The sequence below is a fragment of the Pundamilia nyererei genome, unplaced genomic scaffold (genome assembly GCF_000239375.1).
Source record: "Pundamilia nyererei isolate P.nyererei 1_Seehausen unplaced genomic scaffold, PunNye1.0 scaffold00070, whole genome shotgun sequence".
Taxonomy (NCBI): domain Eukaryota; kingdom Metazoa; phylum Chordata; class Actinopteri; order Cichliformes; family Cichlidae; genus Pundamilia; species Pundamilia nyererei.
In genome coordinates this window covers 1557369-1576274 of record NW_005187471.1, presented here as the reverse complement: position 1 = coordinate 1576274, position 18906 = coordinate 1557369, and the positions used below count along the sequence as shown (strand labels likewise).

The 18906-nt window shown below is 41.5% G+C and overlaps 2 protein-coding genes across 2 annotated transcripts in view; one reads left to right on the top strand and one right to left on the bottom strand.

Annotated features, from left to right (window-relative positions):
* stag1a (STAG1 cohesin complex component a) overlaps positions 1-10203 on the top strand; it is a 38727-nt gene extending 28524 nt beyond the window's left edge. The window contains exons 13-32 of the mRNA XM_005736621.1: positions 391-498; positions 590-704; positions 837-954; positions 1191-1294; positions 2350-2442; positions 2786-3079; positions 3177-3247; positions 3508-3676; positions 4132-4224; positions 4394-4568; positions 4701-4840; positions 5186-5287; positions 5399-5547; positions 6016-6144; positions 6441-6643; positions 6768-6936; positions 7053-7169; positions 7310-7424; positions 7525-7605; positions 8689-10203. Of these exons, the coding sequence (XP_005736678.1) occupies positions 391-498; positions 590-704; positions 837-954; positions 1191-1294; positions 2350-2442; positions 2786-3079; positions 3177-3247; positions 3508-3676; positions 4132-4224; positions 4394-4568; positions 4701-4840; positions 5186-5287; positions 5399-5547; positions 6016-6144; positions 6441-6643; positions 6768-6936; positions 7053-7169; positions 7310-7424; positions 7525-7605; positions 8689-8712 (2569 nt within the window). The 3' untranslated portion in view covers positions 8713-10203. The remainder of the gene's footprint in view (positions 1-390; positions 499-589; positions 705-836; positions 955-1190; positions 1295-2349; positions 2443-2785; positions 3080-3176; positions 3248-3507; positions 3677-4131; positions 4225-4393; positions 4569-4700; positions 4841-5185; positions 5288-5398; positions 5548-6015; positions 6145-6440; positions 6644-6767; positions 6937-7052; positions 7170-7309; positions 7425-7524; positions 7606-8688) is intronic.
* Positions 10204-11237: 1034 nt separating this feature from the next.
* On the bottom strand, positions 11238-17006 carry pccb (propionyl-CoA carboxylase subunit beta). Its single transcript, XM_005736620.1, has 15 exons — positions 16702-17006; positions 16038-16157; positions 15877-15945; positions 15728-15784; positions 15486-15599; positions 15163-15273; positions 14872-14980; positions 13567-13687; positions 13407-13488; positions 13193-13316; positions 12999-13106; positions 12690-12790; positions 12275-12373; positions 12090-12189; positions 11238-11984 (listed from the first exon to the last, which is right to left on the bottom strand). The coding sequence occupies exons 1-15, from the start codon at positions 16945-16947 to the stop codon at positions 11863-11865; spliced, it is 1683 nt and encodes a 560-aa protein (XP_005736677.1). The 5' UTR covers positions 16948-17006; the 3' UTR covers positions 11238-11862.
* Between the last annotated feature and the right edge of the window lie 1900 nt (positions 17007-18906).

Sequence of the window (18906 nt, the reverse complement as noted above, 5' to 3'; positions counted from 1 at the left end):
CTCTGTATTTTTTGCATGCCTACATATGAAACTCTTTTTTTCTTTTTAGATTCTGGTCAGCATTTTAGCATAAGATTATATTTTGGCTATCATCACATGCTTAAGACGAGGATTATCATGTACTGAACACTCAGTTCCTGGGTTACTTTAGCTGAGGAGAGGATCTCAGTCACACTCACAAATAGATTTGGTAGTTTACTGTGAACTAGTTTAATAGTTTTTGATTGCTATTTCCTTTGACTTCTTTTTATATGCAATATTTTGTTAATTTTTAATTATCGCTTTCATCCTCTGGGCGTTTTCAGTTATATCCCGTGTTTAATATTGTTCTCACAACCAGCTCTGATTGATTTAAACTTGATTAACCTGTGTGCAAATTGTCTGCTGCAGGGGCAGTGAAGATGCTTTGTCCAACGAGGACTGTGAGAATGTGTACCACCTGGTGTACTCTGCTCACCGGCCGGTCGCTGTTGCTGCTGGAGAGTTTCTTCACAGAAAGTGAGTCTAATTAGGGCATTTATGGTGTAATAACATTGTTAGTCTTCAATTTGTAAAACTCTTATTCTGTCTGTTTCTCACTCGCTGACAGATTATTCAGTCGCCATGACCCGCAAGCAGAAGAAGCGCTGGCTAAACGCAGAGGGAGGAGCAGTCCCAATGGGAATCTCATCCGTATGCTAGTGCTTTTCTTTTTGGAGAGTGAGGTAACGCTCATGAAAACACACATCTTATCAGCATACTGTGTGTGTTTTAGATGTTGGGCACTCACAAACACAAAGTAGTTCCAGAATGATGCCTGCAGATTGAAGTCTCTTTCAATGTGATTTTGTGTGTAGCTCCACGAGCATGCAGCTTACCTTGTCGACTCTCTGTGGGAAAGCTCTCAAGAGTTGCTGAAAGACTGGGAGTGTATGACTGAACTGCTGCTGGAGGAGCCCGTGCAGGGAGAAGAGAGTAAGGCACACAGTATTTCACACTGATCTTATTTCCTTTGGGAGAAGCTGAATCAAATAAAATACAACCGCTGAGAACCAGAGAGACGAGATGATGTAATAAAATCTTGTTCCCTGAAACTCTTCGCTCCCTTAATCCTTTTCTCTGTTTCCGACCTTTGCTGTCATTCGGTTTCTCTTTTGTTTCCTGTGTCTTTGTCTCTCCTCTGCTCAAACGTCTTCTGTTTTTCCCTGTAGTGTTGTCTGACAGGCAGGAGAGTGCGCTGATCGAGCTGATGGTGTGCACCATCCGACAGGCAGCAGAGGCACACCCACCTGTTGGCAGAGGCACTGGCAAACGGGTGTGTAAAGTATACACATATCATACTCCAGAAACACTCAGAGTATTCACTTTGAATGTTGCAGATGAAACCTTATACAGTCATGTGATAACCTTTACTGCTTCCATATGAGTTAACGGGGAGAGTACGAGCCAGGTGCTATTAATCAGATCCACTTGATTAATGGGTCATCAGCAAGTTTGAGCACATCTATAAAAGCTGAACATCTGGTAGTTTGCTGGTCTGGAGAATATGAGGTGTGTGTTAACGCTGCTGCAGTCCTCCCAGGATTGGGCATTCCAGAAAATTCATCCCAAGGTCACAGCATTCAAATCTCAGAGAGATTTCAAAAATTGCAACTCTAGAAGTACATCACAGGCAAAAATTGACAACACAATATGTAAAGACCTCTACACCTCAACTTGAATGAAATCCTGTGGCAGGATCTCAAGAAAGCTGTGCATAAAGAAATACCCGCAAACGTTAATGAACTGAATAAAGATCGTAAAGACACGTGGGGCAAAATTCCCCCACAGAAAATGATTGCTTCAAATTACAGCTGCTAAAAGTGTTTCTACAAGCTTTTGTATCACAAAGTGAACTTAGGGTTTCACAGGACTGTATGGAGTCCAGTAAAAACCTGCTTTTTCACATGACTGTACCTGCCAAGTGGGCATGTTGAAGGGGAATTCACTGTGATCTGAAATGTGATGATGTATTATACTTAAGTGTAAAAGCAGCGACCTTATTTACCAGTCTGTGTTAATGTGCTCATCTGTACTTTTGATTCTGTTGTATTGAACTTTTGTTGTTCTCCACTATTTCAGATTTTTTTTAAAATATGTAATTATGTGCATAAAACTACAGCAAATAATTTTAGCAAGACGTTATGTGAATATGTTATGTTGTTAAACGCAGAAATAGTAAGAATTTTCCTACTCATTAGTACCTTTTTTGGTCATATGAAGAGGGGAAAATAATTCAGTTTTTGGTCCCAACAAAAGAATCATTGATGTGTGTGGGTGTGTTTGTGTGTGTATACATACATATATATATATATTTATTTTTTTGTCCAGGTGCTGACAGCAAAGGAGAGGAAGACCCAGATAGATGATAAGAACAAACTGACAGAGCACTTCATCATGGCTTTACCCATGCTGTTGTCCAAGGTAAGGCTTTTCTTAGCTTGCCCATGGCCATCAAGGGAGAGACCAGTGATAAATGACCTGGCTAGAAGACCGATCAGTTTGTCAAAATAAATGATCTGCTTGTGAGAATTGCTGCTGAATACTTTGCGCCCTCAATCTCTTAAGTCTGCTGGCTATATGTGTAAAATGTCACTCACTATTTCACTGAGAAACAGAAGCCAAGCGTTGCATGCTGATTGATGGGTCTTTCTTTCCCGTTTTAGTCCTTCTGTGCTAGTTTTGTAACTTTTTTTTCCCTCATACACTATTTTTTTTTTTTTGTCATCTTTATTTAATTCTCATCTCTCCGTTACTTTGCCCAAAGTACCAGGCAGACTCAGAGAAGGTAGCCAACCTGCTGCAAATCCCCCAGTACTTTGACCTGGACGTGTACAGCGCTGGGCGTATGGAGAAGCACTTGGACGCCTTATTAAAGCAGATCCGTCTGGTTGTGGAGAAGCACATAGAGGCCGATGTGCTTGAGGCCTGCAGCAAGACATATAGCATCCTCTGCTCTGAAGAGTACACCATCATGAACCGTGTGGACATTGCCCGATCACAGCTTATTGACGAGATGACCGATCGTTTTGCACACTCGGTCGAAGAGCTGCTGCAAGAGGTATCGGGCAAAGTAGCTGGCTGGGTAGACTATTAGAAACCGGGCACTATTTGTGCCCATTTGAGTCTTGTATACTAACAGATGTTGGTTATTGCAGGCTGAGGAGGCAGACGATGACGATATCTACAATGTGTTATCTACACTCAAGCGACTCACAGCCTTCCACAAGTATGATCTGCAGCTGTTTCAAGATAAAAATATGGATTATTATCATTGGTTACTTTGGCTGACAATCATTACAGAATCTGAGATTATTAGCTTAGCATACCAGATAAGGTTTGTGTAAATCTGTAGGGAGACATTTAGTTCGCATTTTTGTATTGTAAGAATTATTATTCATTCATTCATTCATTCAGTGTTTTGGAAGAAAATTTCCACCAAATAAATGTGATCATTTCAGTGTGTGCTCTTCTCGTTTTCTCCTTCAGTGCCCATGATTTGACACGATGGGATTTGTTTGGGAATTGCTACCGGCTGCTGAAAGCGGGCATCGAGCAGGGCTCCATGCCAGAGCAGATAGCTGTCCAAGCCCTGCAGTGCTCCCACTACTCCATCCTGTGGCAGCTGGTCAAGATCACAGAGGGGGTTCCCAGCAAGGTGCTCAACTGGCCTCACTAACAGACCGCACTCAGAGTTTAGCTTTATCATTGGTCAGTGGCTCAGAGTGAATGCTGCCATGTCTAAGCATCAGTGGCCCAGAGGGACAAGAGCTTATCTGTATTTCTGCAGAGCGGGGTGGCTTAGTGTAGAAATCCATCTCACTGTCAGACAGCCCCAGTCCTCAGTCTGGGACTCACCCCAAATCTGTCTCATTTAACACTTAAACACCTTACCAAGACTTCAGCTCCCATTATAGGATATAACTTATCTGGAACATTGTTGAAAACATCAAAAGTGTTGCTGAATTATTATTCATAATATTCCTTCATTCATACTGATAGGATGACAAAGACAGCTAGCCTGACTGTCACAGCTGTTCATTAGCGACTCTTGCTAAAGTACTCATTATTTTGGCTGATTATCAATGTCTGTGTGATGTTCCCTGTGTGCAGGATGACCTGGTGGCTCTCAGGAGAGTGGTCAAGTCTTTCCTGGCAGTGTGTCAGCAGTGCCTGTCCAATGTCAACACACCGGTTAAAGAGCAGGTAACAGATGCTATTGTGTCACGAGTAACAGAAGAGCTTTGAAATCAACGTTGTCTCTCGATTTATGTAAAGGATGCATGTTTTCTGTTATCTCTACATATCATTATTTTGTTTTTTGAAATATTGACTCTTTGGTCAAGCTGTGACAATATTGCTGTTTCTTGTTTAGGCATTCATGCTTCTCTGTGACCTGTTGATGATCTTCAGTCACCAGCTGATTTCTGGTGGCAGAGAAGGCCTCCAGCCACTGGTGTTTAACCCAGACAGCACTCTGCAAAACGAGCTGCTAAACTTCGTCTTAGACCACGTCTTCATCGACCAGGATGATGAGAGTCAGAGCATGGGTGAGAGAGAAGTTAGATCTGATCATGTTGTGGTTTTTGTTTCAAATCCAAGAAGATTTTAACTGTTACTAAAGGTTGAGAGAAGGTAGGGAGCTTTGTCATTGTTGTCCACTACTGTCTTTGTGCCTGCAGAGGGAGATGAGGAGGATGAAGCCAACAAGATCGAGGCTCTCCATAAGAGGAGAAACCTGCTTGCAGCTTTCTGTAAACTCATCATCTACGACATTGTAGACATGCCTGCTGCTGCTGACATCTTCAAACACTATATGAAGGTTTGTGTGTAGCATGCGTGCTGAAAAATAATAAACAGCTGATAGTTTAAAAGAGAGAAAACTTTGGAAAAAAACAAATATGGTGAGATAAAAAGCCATCACAACAATTTCAGTACTAGTAACAATATCTTTGTTTCGCTCTGACACTGTTATGTTAATGTTAGCATTATGATATAAATGTGGCTACTTCTGAGACAACAATGGAGCTGATTTACTGTGGAATTGAAAAAAAATGGTTTTAATTCACCTAAATTTACCTTTGATGCAAATCTGAGTGTGATATGAGATTCAGTGCATTAATTCAGACAACTTGGGCGAATTAACAGTTTCGTTTCTCTGCCTCAGTATTATAATGACTATGGCGACATCATCAAGGAGACTCTCAGTAAAACCAGACAGACGGACAAAATCCTCTGTGCCAAGACACTCATCCTCAGTCTGCAGCAGGTGAGACAGTGATGGTGCTTTTTACACAGCTTCCTTCTGTGTACTCTTAAAGTTACGAGTGCTCTCCTGTGCATACCCACTAACTCCTATGCACTCATATGTGTGTTGCAGCTGTTCAATGAGCTGCTGCAGGATCAGGGTCCCAACCTGGACCGAACGTCTTCTCACGTGAGCGGCATCAAGGAGCTCGCCCGGCGCTTTGCCCTCACCTTTGGCCTGGATCAGATCAAGACCAGAGAGGCTGTCGCCACGCTACACAAGTGAGATCACGAGCGCTGTGGTGTCTCTGTAAACGGAAGCTGTAGATTGATACTTGTAGCATAAATTAAAAGAGTATGAGTGATTCCAATTTGTCTTTACATTGAAATACCAATAATTGATGCAGGATTTTGGTTAATTCTTGCATGTTCGGGATGTGAAATTAAATAATTTTAACAACTTATTCAAGCCTGGGAGAAAAATGTTGAGTAAACTTTTACCGACCAGTTTTAGAATCACATAGGAAGCATAAAGCAGACACAAGTTTTTATTTGCTTTTAAAGTTACATGAATTAAGTTAGTACAAAAAATACACCGTTAATAATTAATCAGGGTAGATTGAGGTTAAAAGAGTCTTTGTTATATACACCAACTGTTTGTAAAGTTGTAGTACTCGTGTAACTTTGTGTTGCTTTCTTTATTGTCATCTCTCATTGTTTCTCCTCTCTGTTGTCTTTCCATTGTGTCAGGGATGGAATAGAGTTTGCATTTAAGTACCAGAATCCTCGAGGACCAGAGTTTCCTCCTATAAACTTGGCCTTCCTGGAAGTCCTGAGTGAATTCTCCTCGAAATTAATCCGCCAGGACAAAAAGACAGTGTAAGTACTTCAATCCAATTTATCATCAGCTAATACTCCAGCTTTTATATACCTATGTTCCCCTGCTCCACCACAGCTGGTAGCTCCACATGTTTGATTCGGCACAGTTTTTATGTTGGATGGCCTTCCTGACAAAACCCCAATGGGATTTGTGTCTCCTTCCGGGATCAAACCAGCAATCTTTCGCTTGTTAGGCAACGGTGCAAACCACACTGTGACACCACTAACACTCCAGCCCATGTTTTATTACTTACAAAGAAAAAGGATAATGCTATAAAATGCTGCTGCCTCCACAGCCACTCGTACCTGGAGAAGTTCATGTCAGAGTCGATGTCAGAGCGTCGGGAGGATGTGTGGCTGCCGCTGATTTCCTACAGAAACAGCCTGCTGACAGGAGGAGACGAGGACCACATGTCTGTTACGTCAGGCTCAAGCAGCAAGACCGGCTCAGTCCGCAGCAAGAAGGGTCGACCGCCACTCCACAAGAAACGTATTGAGGGTGAGCAGAGATGAAGGATTGCCCATTTTATTGGGGTGGCCTAACTGAACTTGATCTCTTAAAGGAGATGAGACACTTACTCCTGCTGCTGAAACTGAAATTACTCTGTTTGCTTCATATTCAGAGGAGAGTAGCGTAGAGGGCTCGTGGATGATGCGCAATGACACCCTGCAGACACCCGGGGCACTTCAGACTCCTCAGCTCACCTCAACAGTCCTCAGAGAGAACAGACCAGCAGAGCACATGCCTGACCCAGACTCAGAGCCAGGATCAGAGAACGATTACGTACACAAGTGGGTTCATGCACATGTTGTCCGTAGGTGCACATGCACATAGAAACGTTAGCCCAGTTTTTAAAGTTACAAGACAGCAGCAGAACTAATGGACATGTGTCTTCGTTTGTCCTCAGTCCTCAGATGCAGATGTCATGGCTCGGCCAGCAGAAGATAGAAGAGGTGAATAGGAAGGACCGAACAGGCATGAACTACATCAAGTCTCGCAGCAATCAGGGTGTCCGGCAGACTGTGTAAGTGTGTATTTTGCTCATAAACCGTAAGCGTACTGTGAAGATGTTGGGTAAAAGTGGAAACACAAATTCTGTCCAAACCTTTATCCACCCTAAAAGTCACAGTAACCAAAATATCGTAACCTGGCATTCCCTTTCAGGCGTGGGCTGATGGAGGATGACGCGGAGCCAATCTTTGAAGATGTGATGATGTCATCGCGGGGCCAGCTGGAGGACATGAACGAGGAGTTTGAAGACACCATGGTGATCGACCTGGTCAGTTATAAACTATTCATTTAGTTGATACGAGGTTTCAGGGGTTTTTTCTCGTTCTGGTTGTGACATGGCTTCTTACAAAATATTTGACCTTTTACAGCCACCTTCAAGGAACAGACGTGAAAGAGCGGAATTAAGACCGGACTTCTTTGACTCTGCAGCGATGATTGAAGACGAGTCGGTAAGTTATGATTTGCCAACTAAATATCGAAAACAAAAAAACTGAACAAAATAAAAATAAAATAGTAATAAGTTAGACTATAGGTAATGAAGGATAAGAGGAGAAATTAAGCATTCAAAAGCACAGAAAAACTGATTTAAAGAAGTCCTTTCTCTAACAAATTTCAGCTTCTGTTTAAAATATATCTGATTGGCTAACATTTCCAAGATATATTTTTTCATACGTTACACTCATGTGCATTAATCACAGATTATAAGCTTATGTCTTCTATGTCATCTGTTTATGGTTACTTGTTTTTTGTTTTTTTTTACTTCAGCTGAGCACTTAAAGTTTTTTATGTAGTTTTATTAATTCAAACAAGGGCTTTCAATCTAACAATGCACACACAATATTATGACATATAGACATGCAGGTTTCACTTATAGATGTTCCACAAACAGACTATTTAATGATGAAAAGTATTATATTAGTATTTTTAAAAAATAAGTACTGTAAATTTGCACCAGCGGATTTCAGTTCCTGCTTCTAAGAAGGTCAAATCCAAAGCCAGAGTAGAGGTCAAATAGATGCATTTCATCAATCAGCACAATTGTTGGATGGATAGTTTCTGAAAAGTTGCCATTGGAACAATAACACCTGTTAACATTTGGAATATTTTTACCAAAATTCTGGCATCAAAGTGTATTTTAGTTAATTCTCGTGGTAATTAACTCATTCACTGCCATTGACGTCTATAGCCGTCAATTGCAGTGAATGAGTCAATGGGTTTAACTCATTCACTGCCAGCCATTGGCAGTGAATGAGTTAAGAACTTTTGATCTTAGAAATGGCTAAGCAAACCAACAATTTTAAGCATCAAAATCAGTTTCACTGATTAAAAATTTATTAAGTTATTCTGAAAGCATTTTGGCTTTTTCACAGTACAGACATAAAGGTGAGATTTTAAAGTCCCTGCATATAAAGTGAACTTCAGTAGCAAAAGAGCAAACACTGCCGCACTTTTTATATAGAGCATGTACTTTTTCTTCTTCTTCTTTTTTTGGGGGGGAAGGTTTTCTGACTTTCTCCTCTTCATTGTTCCAGGGATTCAGCATGCCCATGTTCTGATCTGGAAGCTGGAAAAGATCCTAAGATCAGGATGCTAATCAGGAGTAAACGGAAGAGGAAGGTTTAGCCCAGATCACCTGCCAATCAAGACTCGTAAGATGAAGAAAAAAATCATTTTTGAAGTACTTTTCTTTCTCTGTAAGACATGATGGAAGGATGCTTTTCAAGAGGATCTTCTGAAACTGCAGGATCTCACCTGGAGGCGAGGATCCGCCCTCTTCAGTCAGGCGGATCGGAGGATCCACAGTGTAGTCTGAACTATTCAAGAGCCTTGTCCTGCTTGTATTCTTCCTCCTCTTCCTCTTCAGCCTGTTGGTTTAGCACTTGGTTGGTTAGCAGTACCTCTGATGGCGCTCTGGCTGCATAATCCTGCAGCCGGCCGACGAGTACTCGCAGTTTTTACAGCCCTCCCCCCTCGCCTCCCCCCGTTACACACATGTACAGTTGTTTGCTTCGGCTCCCAGTCTGCAGCGTAACACTCTGTACAGCCCCCACCCCCCTCTTTTGGTGTTGCACTTCACCCCATCTTAAATCCAACTAAATGTTCTATATCTTTGCTCTTAATACCACCCACTGCCCCGTCTCCTCTCTCTGCCATCTCTGAGTCGTCGTATGTGTTGGTGCTGGTGCGTGATATGCGTGTGAAGTGTTGGTGGTGACCTTGGTTAGGCAGTGGGATGTGCACACAGAGGTCGACAGCTGTACACTGACCTGGAGGACGTGATGCAGCTGTCGTGTGTGCATGTGGTGTCAAAGCAAAGAGAGAGTTGTGTTATTTAACAGTGAAGATGCACATCTGACCGACCACGGAGAGAATCCACACCTTAAATCTTCTGCACACACAACCCTCCAACCCCTAAATAGCGGCTTTTTGAACTAATTAAAAAAAAGTTTAAAAAAAAATAAAAAAAAGACATATTTTCAATTCTGTAGCTTTAGTACTAAAGTTTTAAATCAAGTGTGTTTTTGTTTTTGTCTGATGTTTGTACAGCTCTTTCTTGAATATGTACCTTGTTTGTTGCCAAATTGTGGCCTACATACTAAAAAGTATATTCTAGCCCCTCCCCTCCACACCTGTAAGTCATATCCAACGGATACCGATGATACCAGCTTCCAAGCGCTGTAGGTCTGATTGCAATCGTTTCGCAGTTCACTCTTCAGTTTGTTCATTTTACAGGTGAAAACATTTTGCTACCTGCAATCAGTGTTAACAGACTCAGAAGATGGAAAACTTGTTGTTCATATCCAGTGCAGTGATGGATCTTTATGTATGACAGATTTGTTTGAATGTGTTTTGAATGTGTTCAGCCATGCCTCCACCACCCCAGTTCAATATTTACAACCTTTATTCACTGGCTGGTTTGCAGTCCTGTAAAAATCAAAGACAATTGGATCTTTTCTGCAGTGCAGTTGACATCATTTGCCCCAAAATACTGTAAAAGCCTGTTTGTTTTTTTTCTGTGAACCTAAATTCTTTTTAATAAAATAAAATCTGTAATCAGTTCATGGGCTGTTGTCTGTTGTTGTCAGATACAGCTTTCCACTTGTGTGTTTAATGTGAAGAATGAACAGTTAACCTTCCTTAAAACCACAATATGGATTTCTTTTTTTTAGATTATTGAATATATTAGGCCTTTGTCAGAGTCCTAGTTTTATATCTTATAGGTCTTCTGAATAGGCACACATTAACCGAAGGTACAATATATAGACAAGTCTTAAGCCACCTGAGCATGACTTTTTTGCCCATTCATCTAGAAGAGCATTTCCGAGGTCGGACCTGGATGTTAGACGAGACGTCCTGGCTGACGGTATCCATTCTAGTTCAAGCTGAAGGTGTTTGATGGGGGTTGAGGTCAGAGCTCTGCATGGGTCAGTCCGGTTCCTTCACATCAGACTCATCCAACTATGCCTTTATGGACCCTGCTTTGTTTAGTAGGTTACAGTCATGCTACAATAGAAAATGTGTCTCCTCAAACTGTCTACACAAAGTTGGAAGGATACAATTGTCCATAATGCCTTGGCAAGCTGAAACGCTAAGATTCACTGGAACATAGAGGCCAAAGCCAAAACGGTGACCAAGAGCAGGGTTATTATAGTTAACTAAAATTAGATTTAAAATATTTTAGCTAACCCATATCCTTAATTTTAGTATTTGATAGTTTAGTAAAAATGTTATAGTTTGCCTGATGAGGTATTGATGGACACAAAGTTGACTATGGAAACTGAAACTAAATTAAATAAAAAACAGAGTCAAAATCTATCGATTAAGTGTAGTTCATCAATTTTGTACACAGGCTGGCCCTCAGACTTTATGCCCTTTAAGTCGTTGAAAACTGTGACCGGTTCAGCTATGACCATTTACCCTTAAACTATGAGACCACACCAGCTCCATCCCATTGTGTGTCTGTTCTGGGAGCTGGATCTGATCATGCACACTTAAAAGAATGGCTGAGATTCCACTAGATATGATCCAGCGTCTCTGGCAATAATGACTTTTAAAACAAAGAAAATTAATAAACGCAGAATATTGAGGCCATGATTTATTTTACAGATGACAGTACAGAGCCTGCCACAGAGAAAAGGCACAGTTCCTGTTGGTAAGGACGTCTCCTTGACCTAAATGGAGGACATCAAATGCTTTAGGTGCCTTTTGAAAGCACCGAACTGTAAAAAGCTGATATATAGTATATGAACAACTCTGAAAACATTGCACATGATAACAAACTTTAGTTTGTTTGCATTTGCTGCTAACACTAAATCTCTGGCCTCTTAGATAGCCATATCAACAGTAGTTGCCAATATGACCACTGTGTGTGACTACGGGGTCATTTATTTCAGATGTTTTTAGGGATTTAATATAAACTATAAAGTAGTAAAGATACACATTCTGATTTTGTTGCGAGTGCTCCAAATACAAAATCAATTATACTTAACAGAAATCAGGAGTGATCTTCACTTGCTGCTTTCAGTGGAGTGGTAAACTAAATCTAATAGACAGGCTCCCAATGTCACGGGGTACTGTTAAAGGTGGGTGAGAGAAAACAGTGAAAACTGAGTTTGCTGATCTGCTGTCTGCAAAAAACCCCATTTCATTTGAAATGTAAAAGTCAATACAAATGCCTTTCCATAGTGTTAGTGTGGAGAACATTTTCACAGAGGAATGTTGGCATGCTTCTTCCAGGGGTTGACCTGCTTCTTGCTGGCTAGCACCTCTAGATCTTGGCAGATCTTTTTGCGAGTTGTCGCTGGCTCGATGATGTCATCCACAAAACCTAAAACAAGCAGTCGGATAAAGATGTACTCGGTTTGTTGCCGCATACACTGTCAGCAGATAAAGAGCAGGAACAGTCAAAAAAAAAAAAAAAAAGCAGATTTACCTCTGACAGCAGCTGGGAAAGGGTTAGCAAACTTCTCCACGTATTCAGCCTCTGCTTCTGCCTGGTTCTCCTTTCCTCTGAAGATAATCTGAACGGCACCCTGAGGAAAAAAAAGAAATTAAAACTGTAAAAATAAAGGAAGCAGAGAGAAAGGGACAAACAAAAAACCTAGAGGTAATGTGTACCTTGGCACCCATGACGGCGACCTCAGCTGTAGGCCAGGCGTAGTTCACGTCTCCTCTCAAGTGTTTTGAGCTCATCACATCATAGGCTCCTCCGTACGCCTGGGATGCAAAGACCAAAATAAAAGGATTAATTCAGCAACAAGCAGCATTTCAGACAGTAAATGAATGCAGATGTAAAAGAATCAAAACTGATAAAATGCTAAGTTAGCTGTTTGTTTTTTTGTAGCCGATTCAGACAAAAGATTCCAGTGAAATTATTACAGAGGCTTTTATTCTGAAAAAAAACCACACTGGGGTGTTGAGATATCATCACTGCTCGCAGTTCAACGTGGCAGTGAACTTGGAGGTGCTTTTTGTAGGCAGGGCATTATACAACAAACAGCTGAGCCAGATGTGCAATAGAAACCTCACACACCTTTCTGGTAATGATGGTTATTTTTGGGACTGTGGCCTCTGCAAAAGCAAAAAGCAGTTTGGCTCCGTGTCGGATGATGCCTCCGTACTCCTGAGCTGTGCCTGTTGAGAGAAAACACAGCAGTTCTATTGGATAGGGGTTCAGACTATCAGATTTTCTACAGGTGGTCTGTTCAGTCTCATCCAACTCACCGGAGAATCACTGGTCGTTAAACTAAACCGATTAAATCATGAACTTCAGCATGGCAAACATGCCCTGCACATAACTGCAGCCTGTGTGTACATGCATGAGGATATTATCCAAGAATACCTGGCAGGAAGCCTGGCACATCCACAAACGTGATGATGGGAATGTTGAAAGCATCACAGAAGCGAACAAATCGGGCTCCCTTCACTGAGGAGTTGATGTCCAAACAGCCTGACAAACAAGACAAGTACAAAATGGATTGAATGGATTGAGGGGTTGTTTTTTTTAACTGTTAGTTATTCACATATTTTTCTTACCTGAAGCTACTTTGGGCTGATTACCCACAATGCCCACAGTGCGTCCATTCATACGGGCAAATCCCACCACAATGTTTTTGGCGTAGTTGGGCATGATCTCAAAGAATTCCCTCTCATCTACTATCTGATTAAGAAAAAGAACTTTTTTAAACACACACAAAAAGGAAATGAGAAGTTGTGGTACATATTAGAAGGTGTATGTTTGTGCGCATACTGCATGAATTATGTCCAACATGTCGTAGGCTTTAGTTGACTCTAAAGGGACGATGTTGTCCAATGATGGTACCAGACGGTCGCTGAAAAACAAATGAGACATCAGACAAAAAAGGAGGGGATTTGTGATTAGTTCAATGAGGGCAAAGGTTACTGCCTACCTAGAGTCATGGGACTCCCTGATAGGTGCGGGATCCTGATTGCTAAGTGGCAGGAAGTTGAAAAACTCTCGCAGGTTGAGCAAAGCCTCAATATCATTCTCAAAAGCACGGTGAGCCACACCTACGAAAAAGCAATAAGACATTTTAACGAGAGTTTCTCTCAGACGAGTTAAACACCCTGACTTGAGCAGTAATCCTTTATTAGATTTCATTTGCTAAACAGATTTAAAAAGATGCTGTGAAAAAGTCATAAACCACCCCTCATTTCTGTATATTGTGCTGGGAAAATAGGCAAAAGAAACATGCAAACAAGAATGAAAACTGCATAAAGCAAAAGCAGGTTTGCACAATTCTAACAAGCCTGAAAGTCAATATTTGGTATGACTACCTTTATTTTTCCAACACAGCATGAACTTAAGTAAGGTTTCTTTAAGTAGTCTTCAGAATTCCTGAAGGACATTCAAAGCTCTTCTTTGGATGTTGGCAGCTTTTTGTTCAATTCTCTGTCAACATTCTCCCATACTCCTTCAATAAGGTTGAGGTCCAGCTTCCATTGTGTGTTGGCAGGGATCACTGTTGTACTAAAAGATGAAGTTCATGCCAATCAGATGCTTTCCAGATGGTCATGTACGATGGATCATGAACTACATTCTTTTTCTGTGTTCATAATTCCATCAATCCAGACAAAATCTCCAAAACCACTGGCTGAAATTCATCCCCAAACCACAAAAGATCCTCCACTGTGTTTTACAGATGGCTGTAAACTGTGTCAGGTCTCTTTTTTCCAATTTCTTAATGACTTTCACATGCAGTTTATTTGCAGCAAATAGTTTTTAGGCCTGTTATTTCTTGTTTTGTTCTACACTTATTCAGTTTTTGGAAATCACTTCTTAGTGCAAAACATAGAATTTTATGCATGCCAAAGTGTTTAAAAAATTCACACACACATTCACACACTGGTGATGGCAAGCTACATTGTAGCCACAGCCACCCTGGGGCGCACTGACAGAGGCGAGGCTGCCGGACACTGGCGCCACCGGGCCCTCTGACCACCGCCAGTAGGCAACGGGACACAACGACCGAGACTGTCCAAGCCGGGGCTCGAACTGGCAACCTTCCGATTACAAGGCGAACTGCCAACTCTTGAGCCACGATCGCCCCAAAGGTGGAAATGAAGGGTGGCTCAAGACCGGCTCAGACTGGTAAATATGACAAACCTAAAGCCAGTGCTGGTAAAGCACCAGTGATTGCTACAGCTTAGTTTACAAAACTCTTCAACATCCACACTTATAAAAAGAGTCTGACCGGACACGGTGGTATGAGTTTTGGCTCCACCAAGCTCCTCCTGAGTCACATCTTCATTGGTGACAGACTTGACAACATCAGGCCCTGTGATGAACAGGTATGACGTGTCCTAAACACACAAACACAAATGTTTCTGTGCTTATTGGAATTGAATGCATCTCTTCTCTAAACACAAAATAGCATAGCAGTTTGGAAATATTTCCGGACTTTTTCATATTTCTTGCAGCTTAAATAGCATAAAACTAATACGGTATTTTACCTACAGTGGATTTTACTGTGTCAGCTACATACCTTAACCATGAAGGTGAAATCTGTGAGAGCAGGAGAGTACACGGCTCCTCCTGCACACGGACCCATGATGAGGGAGATCTGAGGGATGACTCCTGAAGCCATCACGTTCCTCTGGAAACAAGAACACTTACAGTGTCAGAAATACGACACCAGCTGTTGATGATGAGTTTACGGACATGACTCCCGCCATTTATGTGGAATGTTAAACCGAAAAGAATTTAGGGCTTCAAGCTTCTGAGCTCAAAAAATCGTCAGGTGCAAAACTTGACATTTTAAATTGATTTACATGAAAAGGTCTGCACAAAAATATATAAATGAAATACCAGGAATATATCTGCATATCCAGCTAGAGATTCCACTCCTTCCTGGATCCGAGCTCCTCCAGAGTCGTTCAGCCCGATTACCGGAGCCCCGACCGTCATGGCCTGGTCCATGATCTGACCACAGATTTAAAAGTGGCACATCAAATGAGGAAATGACCAAAGACAAACACACCCATACAGATGCTAACTTGCTCACAGCTGACAAACACGATGTTTAATGTTACTGTGAAACATCTGTATACCTTACATATCTTCTGTGCGTGAGCTCCAGACAGACTTCCGCCAAAAACTGTGAAGTCCTGCAAAAAACACAGAGTTCAAGACAAAGAGATTGTCATTTAAAATCGAGTTGCCACATATAGTTTTTCTGTACAATGAATGAACACTGTACCTGACTGAAAACATAAACGAGCCTGCCATTGATTCTACCTCGGCCTGTCACAACGCTGTCACCGGGGAACTATGAGAGAAAAAAAATGATCAAAATTCACTGAAAATGTCGCAAAATAAGAAACACGCTGCTGCAAGAGGTATTTGTGCACGACCTGTTACCTTGTTTCTGTCCTGCTCCATGCCGAAGTCGGCGCAACGGTGTTCCACAAACATGTCCGTTTCTACAAAGGATTCAGGGTCAAGCAGTAGTTGCACTCGCTCCCTGGCTGTCAGCTTACCCTGGACCGCATCACAATGGTAAATTTATTACAGTCATGCATCAGATATGTCACCGATCAGAAAGTTTGCCTGCCACACTGCAAAAGCTATGGTTTTGAAATGTCTGGTTGCTTTAGATCAATGTTTCAAGTGTTGCATACCATAAGCAAAGCTGCCTCTTTATAGGAGTTTACTTCCCTAATTTGTCAGGTCTTATTATTTAATCCCTTACCAGTTTGTGAGCTGTTTAATTGTCAGAGGTTTATCCCAATCTCATAAAATAAATCATTACATATACCTTAAAAACATTTGTTATTGTGAAGTTTGTTGTTTAAATAAAATTAACCCTTTCAGGGCTAAAACAAATAATAACAATGATAATAATAAACTTTTGTTTAAGAGGTGTGAGAGAGACCAGCAAAGCAAACAAGCCCCTGCGCCTGACATTTAAAGCACCAACCTCCTGGCTGTCAATGCATTTGAAGCATATGATATTATACAATTAAAAGAAATGTGCGTTAATATATAAAAAATAACAGCCTCGGTCTGCGATAGCTGATTTTACCCTTTTATGTTGTGCCTCTATCCTTTGCTGACCTCCCCCCTGCAGTGCCGCCTCTCGCTTCTGGTCAATCCTCTCTTTAACGGACAGGTGGCTGACGGAGTACCAGCGGCACGACCGATGCAAACTCGTCTGCGGTACTGTTACCGATACTGCGCCATATTTTACTCGCGCCACGCTCCTTAAGGACACCTTAAAACCATTTATCAGTCCGCAACTGCTTCGAGCAACACTGATGGCCGCCATCATTGCTGTTCGTGTAAGCTCTTCTTCTTTAGTGTTTAATGTCTGTTGACAAGCCAGCGTTGGGGCGCCACCAAGTGGAATGGAGTGTGGCTCGGGAGACGATCAATAAAGAGGGAGGAAAACCCCTTTCTGAGCTTAATTTTAAGTTAAACATGTTTTTTTTTTTCACATCTTACTTGCTGTTTGTTATATCCGTTTACTTCAATAGAACTGTCAGGGGATATAGTGCATACTAACAAACGATCTGCTACACTTTTCTTATGTATTTCACTAAATTCATAGGAGCCACCTGTCAGTATCAAAACACTAGGCCTGCAGAATCTATATAGTTCTGAACTATGCACTAGAATCAGGGAAGACTGAAACCATTGAGATGTGTCACAATAACATCTGGAATATAACTCAGTAATTCCATCATTTAATTTAAAGGATTCTTAAAGGGGCCTTTGTGTTTAGTTTGCATGTCTGAGTGACTCTGCAAGCCTCCAACTCCAGTTCAAAAATAGGCATGCTAGCTCAGCTGGTGTAGTTGTGGATGTGAAGGTGAATGGTTTCCTGTCTCTAAGCATCAGCCCTGCAATAGACTTACAAATGTCCTCTTGCTATAGATGTGTGGGAGAGAGTGTCCTGCTTTTCTGCATTATTGTGTGGCATGGGAGCTTCTCTGTGGTAGAGAGGAAGGCTCTGCTGAGGGTGGTGAAAGCTGCATAGACTATTGTTTGTAGCAGCTGCCCCCACCACCACCACCACCGACGTCACCAGCAGATGCAGGGAAATTGCCTCCTCTTTCGTGAAAGACTCCTCTTCAGGCAGGAAGCTGTGATCTAGAGCAGAACCACCAGACTAAGGAAGGATCTTTTTCCCAGAGGCTGTAAGACTTTTAAACTCTGCTCTGTAATCTCTGCTACAGCCAGAGGTAACAGATGTGATAAATCACTTGTGTCTTTGCACTACCCTCTTCACATGCTTGTTTTATGTCTAATTTGAACTTAATATTTCCTATTTAAAATAATAAAAAGAAAAACCTGACATGATTGCAAATTTTTATTTCAGCTCATGAGAATACATGTGCTGGAAATACAATGAAAACCCTATAAATCCTTTGCCTGATAACAGCTGGGATAGACTCCAGCCCAGCAATCCTGACCTGGATGAGCAGTAGAGAATGGCTTCTTAAAAGCTTCCCCCCCCCCCCTTATTTCCAGGTGTATCCCTGAAACCCCAGAATAAAGTATATATTTTATATTTTGACATTTGTTCTCAGATTATTTATATAGTCCACTATACTAAATCAAATGCTGTCCATGCCCCAAATAGGGAAATTTTTGTGATCTTCTGCTGCCTTGAAAAACAGATGACTTGAGGATTTTTGGTTTAGTTATTTCAGTTTAAATCCCCATTTGTGTGCATATTTTTTTTACTTCATCTACTGCAGCTGTGAGCTGATTTTTCTTTGTCGTGTTTTATACACTTTGCTCAACCTGGGAAAATAATGTAGTTGGTCATTATTTTCTGCAAGTTCTAGCACAACAGCGGGCGGGGAGTCAAATGATGAAATTTTGACCAATAGCGAAAGGGGGGCGAGCTCGTGCAGCCAATCAGAAAACAGAAAGTCCTCGCAGCAGCTGGTGGGCAGGAGCTCTGCCCATCTTGGATGTCATGTTACAGGGAGTTTATATTGTAAAGCAGACCTTCCTGCCAGCTTTAGCGCTGTCACTCTACAATTGCAGGGTTATTTATGTCTCAACCACGAATTTGAAAATAATGAATTCACAAAATACATAAAAATTATACCTGCCCTAAACGTAGTTTTTAAGCGATTCCAAAATACGATTTAAATACAAAGTGGCATTTTTCTCTTACCCCCAACTTCATGATCACCAAATTGCATGTCAAGTATAACAGGTAAAATAAGTTGTAAATCCACCTTTTCTGTTTCTATTTTGTCTCTTCGAACAGTTA

Bases quoted from the DNA above. Each gene is read 5' to 3' on its own strand.
- pccb (XM_005736620.1), bottom strand. From the start codon at position 16,947: ATGATGGCGGCCATCAGTGTTGCTCGAAGCAGTTGCGGACTGATAAAT. The intron at 16,158-16,701 runs GTAAAATCAGCT...GATGCGGTCCAG, and splicing joins TAGAGGCACAACATAAAAGG to GGTAAGCTGACAGCCAGGGA. The intron at 15,946-16,037 runs GTAACAGGTCGT...TTTCTCTCATAG, and splicing joins TGGAGCAGGACAGAAACAAG to TTCCCCGGTGACAGCGTTGT.